Source organism: Wasmannia auropunctata, unplaced genomic scaffold (assembly GCF_000956235.1).
Source record: "Wasmannia auropunctata unplaced genomic scaffold, wasmannia.A_1.0 LD336031.1, whole genome shotgun sequence".
In the NCBI taxonomy this organism is placed as follows: Eukaryota; Metazoa; Arthropoda; class Insecta; order Hymenoptera; family Formicidae; genus Wasmannia; species Wasmannia auropunctata.
In genome coordinates, this window is record NW_012026859.1 from 32566 (window position 1) to 44318 (window position 11753).

Consider the following 11753-nt stretch of genomic DNA (forward strand, 5'->3'; position numbering starts at 1 on the left):
ATCGTGCGTGAATATGCGCATTAATTTTTTTGCGCTCGCAAAGCAATTACGTTAATCCAATGATTAAAAGCGTTATCGAATGATCCTTTTTTTCTCAACCTCTTTCTGCATGGTAAAAGTATTAAAGGCAACGACCTTAATTGACAAAATAATTTACGATTAACAAATAACTTATTACTTTTTTCCCTGCAAAATTGATATTATGTTTTCAGCTTTATTTGGTAAACACGCGATAAATCACATTTGCGCCAATCTAATGCCTTTCTCTCCTCTTACTGTACTGTGGAATTCACATCTCTCACGTCAGAATAATCGAAAAACTCCGTTCACAAATATGGCAGACGGCGTGAAAACAGTTCGGGGGAAGTTTCCGGTTGGCTGAAACTTACCGCCGATATTCGTCTTCACTTAAGCCAATCTCTAACTCTCACCCCCTTTCTCTCTCTTTGTCGCAGTGGCTCGGTCTGGGTATCATGGCAGTGGGCGTCTGGGCATGGACCGAAAAGGACACCTTCAACAACCTGTCCCGCCTCACGAACGTCGCACTCGATCCAGCATTTATCCTCATTCTAGTCGGTGAGTACCTATCTTTTTTTTCCTCTCTTTTCCTGCCTTTCTGTCTCTCGTTCAGCGACTCTCGGAGACGCACGGAGAATTATAACAGCTCTTTTCGAATGCTGTCGAGCTAAACTTTAGTTTTAGGATTTCCTAAGAATGTTTTTAAATATGTACGATATAAATAACGTATTACACTTAGAGAATAATAGAGATTTTAACTTTTTTCGCGAAATTATTCCTCTGCAATATTAGCCGCTCAGAAATATTATCGAGCATTTGGAGAAATTACGTCGGGAACATTAAGTTAAATTAACCATGAATAATAGAAAGATATTTAATCAAAACTAACTTTCAGGGAAATTATTTCTTTAAATTTTCAAACAAATTCCGAATATTTTAGAGATTTGAGCATTTAAGAGAGATACATTTGTAATATTCCATTTTTCAATTTAAAAAAATGTGGAACAATACTAGAAGCACGATGGATTTTCGTGACAGAGAATAAAAATAAATCGTGATAAAGGAGGGAACCTTCAATAATGCGCCGGCTGATCACGGTGAGAATCGCAGTTTTCCGACATTCGGTGCGTTCCCTTGGCAGCGAAGACGGTGATCGCAATTTTTCCTCGGGACTGCCTGCGAGGAGAGGCTATCGTTTCCGTCAGCGGTAACATTTCGCACGACCGCGCGGCCATAACTTGATTTCTGTATTAACGCGCCGCTCGGGCGCGCGCGGTGGCTCCGTAATGGTTGCCCGGAGGACGGCATTCGTTCTAATTCGTCCGCGATATTTCGCGCGCTTCCCTCGCGCGGAAGTCGCGTAATGCGCCGTCCCGACAATAGCGCGGATTTGTAATTTGGATAAGGTCGGAGAACTGTGTGGCTTACTTCTCTCTCTCTCTCTCTCTCTCTCTCTCTCTCTCTCTCTCTGCGAGAAACGAAGCACAGGGCGCGCCGGAAATTAAGGTGTCTGCATAGTCGTGAATTTTCCGAATAGTTTAAGTCCTCCGAGGGGAAACAAATTCGTTAAAAAAACCGCATACTTTTTAACTTTTTCTCTCTTTTTTTTTTTGTTGCTTCTCCGACTCGGCAGAAAGAATCTCCGTCGTCAAAGTTAAGGTCGCAAATTCCATCCCGTAGATGGCCCTTTCGGAAACGAAGGATTTAAGGGAGCGATGTATACACATCGAGACAGACTATTTACCGTTTCAACTTCTTATAATCATTCGACCGAGACTCGTAGCGGGGCAGACAGAGATACAGCCACCGCGGTGCTTTGAAGTTCAGCCCTCTGTCTGAAGTTGAAATTCAATATCTCATCATCTTATATTATTCGGGCATGTGCTTTGCGCTTTGCTTCACAGAGAACAGCCTTATATACAACTGCGCGCTTGGAGATTTGAAAAATTTTCATCTCTCGTCGCTAGTCTGATGCACGAAACGCTTCTTTGCGAATGCATTAGAGAGCTAATAGCAGAAAGTTAATGGGCTATAAGTAATGGGAAATTTGTTTGCTTTAATGTAATTATTTCGGAAAAGCCGCAGGCAAGAGCGATAACGTCCTGTCATTATTATATCAAGGAAAAGCTAGTAATTATTTTTATTGTAGCGTCCTGCGATGCGCTTATTATGATAGCCGTAATAGCCTTTTACGTTCGTATAGTGGTAATTTTATTCGTTCACAACTGACAATTAACAATTACATACCATTTTTTTTCTTTCTACGAGCGGGTATAGTTTCGTTTGCCAAGTAAACATTTATCAAAGTGTCTCACGGAGCGTGTTTGCAGCATAATAACCCCATTTCAATTAACACACAGCGAGCGCATTGAAGAATATGGGAATATAAGTGAGAGAAAGAGAAAGAAAAGAGAGAGAGAAATAATCGGTAGTTTTTATCGCTCTCTAAACCATCGAGTAAATTAGGTGAATGGAAATGAATGATGGAATGAATAATAATATTGGGGCTATGTAATCGTAATGTATAAATGATACCACGTGCGTGTCCTCGCCGAATACGTCGCCGAGGTCTTACGAATCGGAGTCCCAAAGGTAACGACACAATTCCCTCGTTACGAGGGTGGAAGATAAGCTACGTGCACGCGACATTACCGGTCATTAAAGGGTGCGTTTTGCCAACGCGCGAGAGGAAGGGCTTTTTGTCGGCCGCGATCGTGACAACCTATTTTCACATGATGCTCGCGGTCATTAGCGTGTACGAAGTATGCTATAGTATTGGTGCAAAGTGAATGCAGAGATTCCTCTTGAAAAGTGTAAATCGAGTTTCATGATGAAAGCTACGATTGTTTTAAACGTCGAAGCGTAATCAGATTCTACGTATCTTCGAATCTATCGGACTCCGATTTTCGTCAAGGAAACACTCGACATCCAATTTTCGTCGAATAACTATAAATATCTCTGAAGCACGGGGAGAAACTTGCGAGGGCCAGCGGAACACTAATTAAAATGGATACGGCAGATACGGAAGGGTTAAGGGCGCGCTGACAGAAAGCGCATTCGCCGCCATCCCCCTCGATACGTTTCCATTAACCACCACAGACTCTCTCTCCGTTTCGCGACACGAATGTAATATTCTGTCGGCTAATACACGTGCTCTACCGGCAAATAGACGCAGATTGTGCGCTCCGGCCCTTCCGCTTCCGTTTTCTCTCCTCTCTCCCACACACATCCTCTCCCTCCCTCTCTTTCTCTCTCTTCCTCTAACAGAGCGCCAAAGTTTTAATTGGATACGAACCGGTGGTGAGGCGACAGACATTAAAATTAGGACGAGGTCTACGTCCGATTTATTTCGCCGAACCTCCGCGGATTGCGAACCCCCGCATTACAAACGTCACGTTTCCGGTCGTATAGAGGATGACATTTCGGGGTTCACCGCCGCGGGACGTGACGCCACGAATCAGATTACACACCGGGATCCGAGTGTGTACACGTGGATTCTGGGAGATTCTGCGCTCCGGAAAGCCGCTCGCGCGCTTTCGAAGCGGTCAGCCGCGCGCGGTTTCGCCCGAGCCGTAATAGCGAGAATGCTTCCGGGAATGCCCGGCGGCCGAATTCAAGCCGGTTACGATTCGGAGGTACGGTTGGCCTGCGGTACGGCGACGTTCTCTGCGGGACGTCGCGCGGCCCAAATCGAATTTGCACGTGATCCGGCGCGCCGGAAGAACAAGGGATGGGATACGCGGGAGACCGCTCGAGTACGAAAGTGGGGACCGATTTGTGGGGGCTCATTCATTCGTTTGCCCCGTGTCCGTGGAAACAATCTCCTCGAAGTTCGAAGAGAACGAGCGACAAGAGACCGGCGTGCTCGTTCTATTCGTCGCCTTAGTCGAATTCAGTAGCAGTAGTATTTACTCCAATTTTCGTTCGTTTGACGGTACTGAAAGGTATTTACGCGCAAAATTTTTATTGAAAATCATATCACATTATCAGATAAAGAAAGACGAGGGAGGAGGGATCAGGGGATTGATAACAATATCTGATGTAGAAACATAGAAATTATTCGCTGTTTTATTATAAGCTGCTTCTGTTTCGCGAAGATAAATATACTCGGTTAATTTCATTATTCATTGCACCATTGTAATGCAAGCTAAGCGTTATTAGTTTAATATTTACCGTTCGAAACGATATTTGCACTAATATTTAATTCCGCAGGGGCCGAAGTGAGCGGCAAACTACCCCGTTGTTTAACTTCGAATCATTAAACGTTTGTTCAGCGCGCTAGTATTTGAGATTACGAATCTTCGCTGCAGCTGATCTAATGTCAATAGAGCGCCTCTGGCTTTAAAATCTTAATACAACTACGTACATAAAATGTAGAAGAAAATTTGTTGAAAAAATGCCAGGGGGTATCGCCACTCAAGTATTTCCATCGAAGTAATCGACGTCTCCTCATTATGGGTATCCTGTGTACTTAGGGAAAGCGACGCGCTTGTTAATTATTTCGTACTTGCGTAGCATACTCCATCGACTTGAGCTTGGCTTTTCGATTATCCCATGCTCCAATTACTTCCATTTACTTTGACGAGTAACTCTACCTCTTCCGGCTTGCGCTTAATTTACCGTAACGGTTACCAGATAACAACGATTTAGACTTAGCTGCATTACTTGAAAGTTATAATGACGACCGAAAACAGATTACATTTTTAACGAGAGCGTTAACGCTAAGAACAAGAATTGTGCTGCATCGTAGATGGGGATAGATAAGTTGTCACAATTTCGAGCATGATGATTTCGATTTTGAACGAAATGAGATTTGAATCAAATTTTCAAGATTCAAGTTTGGTAAACCTGATCTTATTATACGATGTCAACAATCATATTTCAGAGACGAGGGTTTACCAAACTTGTACCTCGAAAATTGGTTTCACATCTTGTGTTCGAAATAGTACCATCTTACCCTCGTAAATTATTGTTTACTCGTGACATATCTCTATTTAGCAGAATTAATTTAAGTCTGACAATTACTCTTCAAAATTCTATAACAACATAAACATATATATTTCGCAAAACTAATCCGTGCTTTTCAAAGTTTATCAATCCCGGAGCAAAGCTCGTTTGGAAAACACGCGTTCGAAAATCCGCCTAAAATTATTAGCACTGCCGCCTGCCAAAATCGCGCGGCATTCCAAATAAATCGTATAGCGTGTGCAAAGAGAAACACTAAATCCCGGATTACGTTTATTTTCCACGCTTAAATAAATGCGATCGCAATTTAGTGCTGTAGTTTTGATTTCCGTCCGTGTCGCACACGCACCGATCGCCGCGATTTCAAATTCTCTCATTGAAACATCCGTATAATATTGCGCGTCGCGAATTAAACGTAATAGCAAGAAACCGGATCGGATTAAGATCACGCCTACAAAAGAATCAACTTCAAACTGCTCACGGAACACGCAGACGGAGGGAGGCACGAAGAGAGACGTGGATTATTCTGTATACATCCTCGCTCTTTTTAGTCTATGAAAAACCTACTAAAATCGAAACAGATATTATCGGTTCACACTCGCCGTTATATTCGCGTGTCGCGAGGCGAGATCAAACGTATGCGTTCCTCTATCATGCAATTTTATTACCATACGACATAAAGCAACGTTGCGATATTGCAGGGGCGGCAAAGCACTTTCGTCTGCCATTGACTCACACCTTGACTATCCCCCTTTATAAAACGTTGATTGCGTGCCAAATATTAACCCGAATACAAGTTGAGATGCAGCGTGAGTGAAATGTTCTCATAGTAGACGCGAATATGTGTTTTTTAATTAAGCAATAATTACATTCATTATTACTAAAAAACATTCATGTAATTTAAAATAATATATTTCGCACTTTCATGTGCTTAACGTACGTAACATACGTAATGGCCCCGTAATAGTCTGATCCTGTATAAAAATTTTCCAACTACACTTTCAAGTAGATACACGTTTCTACATTCGCGCTTTTCGTTTTTCTTCGTCGAGTTTTTCGTCCGAGCGCAAAGCGTTTCATCGTTGCCATTTTCTTCTAGTTCGTGGCAAGGCTTAACAAAAGTTCCGAAAGTAAGTCTGGACTAATTATTCAGTTACTTGAAAGAGCTCCGTTCCACGTTGCTCTCCGTCCCTGCTTTACCATCGGATTAAAAGTTGCCCCCCTCATTTCCGGAGCACGTTCTAAAATCTTATAACTTTCGATGATAGATAAAATTTATTAAGTCCGATAGAGAGCGCCGAGTTTGACTTATAATCGTTTTCTCGATGCAGCTGTAAATTTTTTAATGCACCAAGCCGCGTCTCCATCAGTGCTGCGCATAAAGAAATCCGCTCTGAATTGTTTCGATTACGGCTTAATTTACGAAAACCATATATGCATGTAGAAATATTACCTGTCTGACTAGATCGCTAAATCTTCTGCCAAGAGTTGATGAATGTTCTCAGCCATGCTATTCTCTTCAATATAAATGAATAAAATTCAATTTTCCAATTTTTGTTCGCAAACATTTTTGTTGCGGATTTACGTGTGTATACACGCACGAAAAGCTCTCTTAATAGTTTTAACGCAAACGAATTGTTTTATACTATATACAAATTAATGGCATTTGCATATTAAATATGAAAGGCAAAAAAGCTGCTTGAATGCACACCGATTAATCGTGATAGCAGCGAATTTCGAGCATTTGTGCGAACTTTTTGTTAGCGTACACACGGAATTGATTTAGCGCTCATTACGGCGGCACGCTCGTCCGCAGGTAGCAGATAATTTCATAAATATTCCGCATTACCGTCGGCGCAACGCGGTACTGTTGATGACGCACTCTCACGAAATTCAATTGGAACGCAGAGGAATTTTAATATAATTACTTGTGTAACTACAAGCGTTCGCGAATCTACGTGTAACTAATATGTGGCATATGTTTCGTAAATCAAAGTTGTTACGCGAGGTGAAATTCCAGAAACTCTCCGAATTTCCTAGTTTTGCTGGCTAATAAAATCTCCTCAACTTCGAGAACTAAATATTAGAAGGAAGAATGACAGTCAGGCAAACAAGGATCAAATAAAAGAAAATGTACCCAATAAAACACATGAAATATATGTGTAATAATGTTAACATTGTTATTCTTTCAGTTTAATTGTGTTATTTTTTCCTAAACACATCTCAATCTGATTTACAGTCTATCGATTTAGAAACGTCAATTAATATATATTACGGAGAATAAACAACTATACTTTTCCAATCTTTTCCGATATTCCCGCACCGCTTCAATCCTTCTGACAGAGCGTTCGCTGTGATTAAGTTTCCGGTTTTCATGGTTTTTTCATGCACCTCGTTGCGAACCTATAAATGTATCTGGGAATTCACGCCGGGATGTCGAATGCGGGAATGAATTCACCGGTGGGACCCACGCTCATAACTCACGATTATACGATACATTGACGAATGCATTCGTGTTCTTCGCGTTACATTTCGCGCGATGACGAAGTACCCGATACTATTTATTCTGTTGCAGGTACAGTGACATTTATCATCGGTTTCACGGGATGCGTCGGCGCGCTACGGGAGAACACATGCCTCCTCGCCGCGGTGAGCGTCCTACGGGATTCAATTAAGCTCTTTCTGGATTACTTTAATTGCCCAACATCTTTCGGAACTTCGAACTTTGATCGAACTTCCGGTTCGTTACTCGATATCTATGGTCTATCATTGGCCCGGCCGCCGCGCGCGCGATTGAACGAAAGTTTGCTTCCCTTTGAGAAATGTAACGTTTAAAAGTACTTAAAACCGCGAAAGGCTCCGCTTTCTTTGACGACGAACTTTTGAAATTTAGAGCGCCCCGAAAGAAAACGAATCGTTGAAAAGATGGTCCTAACGGGTAGTAAGTAGAGCAATGGGTTCTAATTAATTTCTCGGGGGATCTTGATAGAATTAATCTTACGTGTTGCAGTACGCGATATTTTTGGCGCTGCTACTGCTGATGGAAATGACTGCCGGTGTTTTGGGCTTCATCTTCAAAGATTGGGTAAATATTATTTTGTAATAATTTATAAAATACATTATATATACACAAAAATGATATAGACAAAATATAAACATGTATATATTTAAAGATACTTGTAGTATAACATAAATCTGGTAAATATTAAAATAAGATATAGATCATTTTACAGCTATATAATTTAATGTTATTTTGCATACTGTGAATACTCTGTGCGCGTTTAATTATTCGCGCAGATGATATTTCGCGGAGTAGACAGCTTTACTAAAATTTATCCTGCAGGATTATACGCAACATTTCCAAGACAAGTGTTCCTCGAGATAGTTTCGCTGCGTTCATTCGTAATCGTTTCTGCTTACCGTGTTTATTAATTCAGCAGTTACGCAGAAGCGTGGCTGAATTATCAAAGCGAATATGCCGAATGCATTGTACAATATTCGTCGGTGCATATTTCACAATCTCATTCGCCGCGATATATATATATATATATATATATATATATATATATATATGTATGTACATCCCCGCGCGCGCGGAAGACGAACACGTAGAGTACGTAGTCTAGGCCGGGCGCCGCCGACGAAGTTTGCGTATAATTATGCAGCAGGAGAGTTCCTGGGTTACTAATTAATTCCATTAACCGTATCCTTTAAACATGACGAGAATTTTCTCGCGGTGGAAAATTTCGGACAACCAACAAACGTGCCATCGTATTCTCGTACTCGCGCACGCAGCTCGCGTTTTAATGCGCGCCATTCTGCTTTATGACCGGCGCCGCGGCGGAAAGTTAAACTCGTCCTTGAGTAATCACACCTGCAGCACCTGTGACGCTCGTCAATCGTCGGGAGGGAAAACTATCCTGGATTAGAAATCACCGATCATAATATAGGACTTCGCAAAGATTACGAAACTTCGGTGTTACGGTCTTATCAGACATTTTTCCTCTTATTTCGAGTGAAACAATCAAGATAGATTGATTGAACAATTTTAAGACAGATTCCAAAACAACAATTAATCAAGACAGATTGACTGACATTAATTAATACGATATTTTGTTCACTATGCAGATAAAGTCACAAGCTACGGGGGGCTTCCAAGCGTTCATCATCCACTACAGAGAGGATCCTGATCAGCAAAATCTCATTGATTGGATTCAAGAAGATTGGGCAAGTTGATTACACCAGAATTATTCAATTATATTAATAACTATATTTAGTTCAACATATGTGCTCCCCTTGCGCTCGTGCCACCCCGTCAAAGTATCGAATCACCGAACGTGTATACCGGTATATAGCCTTAATAAGCACGCGCGCGCTCGCGTTTCTAAGTAGTGCAGGAACTCGTGCGGTCAGACCGCTTCCCGAAACGCAAGCTCGTGCAACCTTTATCGAGTCGCCGCAGCATGAAAATCTGCCCAGATCCAGATTCCGAATGCCACGCGGCGGCATCCAAATGGCGCGTAATATAGTAGCCTTCGACAATCGATATCCGGTCATCCAATTGTGGTTTATGAGATTTCAATAGTACCCGCGCGGGTACACTGCCGCAATTTCGGTAATCCTATCAGTAGGAGCTAGTCGACGGTAAACCGCACACGCGCTCGCACGTTACATGCCGCGCTGCCACGTTATACCCCCGAATCTAGATCCACCGAAAATTTCATTCGATCCGCCATACTTTACGAGCGCGCGCGGGGCGAGACAGTGATTTACGTTCGGCCAAGTATCCAGCGGGTACGAGAACCGCGAGAATTAATTTAACCGGCGAATCCGTCGCGCGGTTAGCGGGGATTCGGTTTGAGTAAAAAGCGGACGTCTGCCACGAGGATGGATGAAGTCGGTATCGAAACGTAGCCGCGAGAGGCTTGCGTCGTTCATAGCCGTACAGCCAGACGCGACCGGCAGATTGCCGGATCCATCGATCAATATGTACGTACACACATAAATTATTGCTCGACGCGGACACATACGGAAACATTTGCGAACTGCAGATTCGGTTAATGTTTGAATGCACGGGCGGCGGGCATCGGGACCGCTGATGAATCCGCAAACGTCGAATTACCACCACAATTCCATCATCGACGGACCATCGCGTTTCGACGGATTATCTCGTGCCGTGATAGTTAATACAACGATTCCCATTTCAACAACCTGAGCAATATATAAAAAATTGATAAATATGTAGTATTGTATAATACTTTTTTTGTCGGTCTAATTAAAAGTTATCAGACACTATATTGATTGAATACATTTATGAAGATTCTATTTGATTCTTGAGTTTCGAGGAAACTGCACTGCAAACTGTGTTAGGATTAGGTATATGCTGCGAAAGGCGATTGTGATACGCGGATAAAGAATATAAAATACCACGGCACACTGCGGATTCAACGGCATTTCCGAGGGATTAAGGCGATCTCGCCTCATCTGAAGATATGACAGCCGATTTTCGGCCAAGAGCGCGGTATCGTCGAACTCGTTAATCGATGGCCGACCAATTGTGGTTTACGAGATTTCAATGGGAGACGCCCGGTATGCCGGCGCGCAATTCCGGCAATCCTATCAGCCCCGGGGAAACCGAGGCAGCGCCGAGTTGCCATATACCGCATTGTCTGACCCCGTCGGGATTCACTCGGTACCATTTATAGGCGGTTAATGAAATGCTTAGTACTTCGACTTCGCGCGGTGGCGCGGAGCGTATTTACCGTCGCCATCCCACTTATCAATTGGCTCAACTCGGGCCGGTTCGGCCCGGCGCGATCGATATACAGGATGTATCAAGAGAGACGTGTTTCGCCGCGAAACGGCAAACGTCGGAGAAATTCCATTACCGGAGGAATCTCGGAGTCGATTCTTCTATAGCAAATATTTCATTGCGTAATACCGCTTTGCGCGCGCTCCATTTCTCGACGTTGAGCGCCTCGTCGCGAAAAAAAAAAAGAGACGTCCAAGTTAACTTTCTCGTTATCATTCCGGCGACCGGTGTAACGACAATAAGTGAACCGAAATACGAAAATTCCATTACATTCGCGCGAATTCCGATTGTTATCATTGGGTGTTTCGTAGTTACACGCTCTATCAGTTTAAGCGTACCTACGGCGAAATTCTCACCCGAGACGAGAAATCGATGGGCGAATCGCGAAGCGTTGTTGTTGATCTCCCTTGATACAGCCTGTACAGCCGTCGAGCGAATAATAATTAAATCCAACTACAATCGGAAACTCGTATCTCGTATCTCAATACTCGACTCGCATTCGCATCTCGTATGAATATTCCGCGCGCCCGCGTTTCGTATTATGAATATTTGATTGAAACGAATTGAAACGTTACCGCACGAATAATTGAAATAAAATAAAACGACGCGCGCTGAAAACAAATCAGCTAAATTACGTAGTTGCCCAGCTTGATATTATCTTTCGGTATGCTTGCAACGCCGAGAGGGCTTTCCCTTTCTCCTCTTCCTCAATATATCGGCTTCGCGTGACAGCCGCTTCTTATATCGCGATAACGAATCGCCTGATTAATCGAATTCCGTGGGAAGCACGTGCGAAACGACAAACGAGGCGCCTCTCACATGCAACCCCGTTATTAATAATTGAATTCGTGATATTCTCCGTCGATCGATTCTCTATTTTTAACCCCGGCGAGAATCTAATACACTTCGCGCCGGATAATTCATTTTTATGCCTTTTAATTAAACGTAAAATACCCCC

The 11753-nt window shown here is 42.8% G+C and overlaps 1 protein-coding gene across 3 annotated transcripts in view; it reads left to right on the top strand.

Moving 5' to 3' along the window:
• The first annotated feature begins 460 nt into the window (after nucleotides 1–460).
• The window catches only part of LOC105452428 (tetraspanin-17), a 21629-nt gene continuing 10336 nt past the window's right edge, over nucleotides 461–11753 (top strand). For all 3 annotated transcript variants that reach the window (XM_011693505.1, XM_011693504.1, XM_011693503.1), the window contains exons 1-4: nucleotides 461–576; nucleotides 7559–7632; nucleotides 7994–8068; nucleotides 9112–9210. In XM_011693505.1, the coding sequence (XP_011691807.1) occupies nucleotides 474–576; nucleotides 7559–7632; nucleotides 7994–8068; nucleotides 9112–9210 (351 nt within the window). In that variant the 5' untranslated portion in view covers nucleotides 461–473. The remainder of the gene's footprint in view (nucleotides 577–7558; nucleotides 7633–7993; nucleotides 8069–9111; nucleotides 9211–11753) is intronic.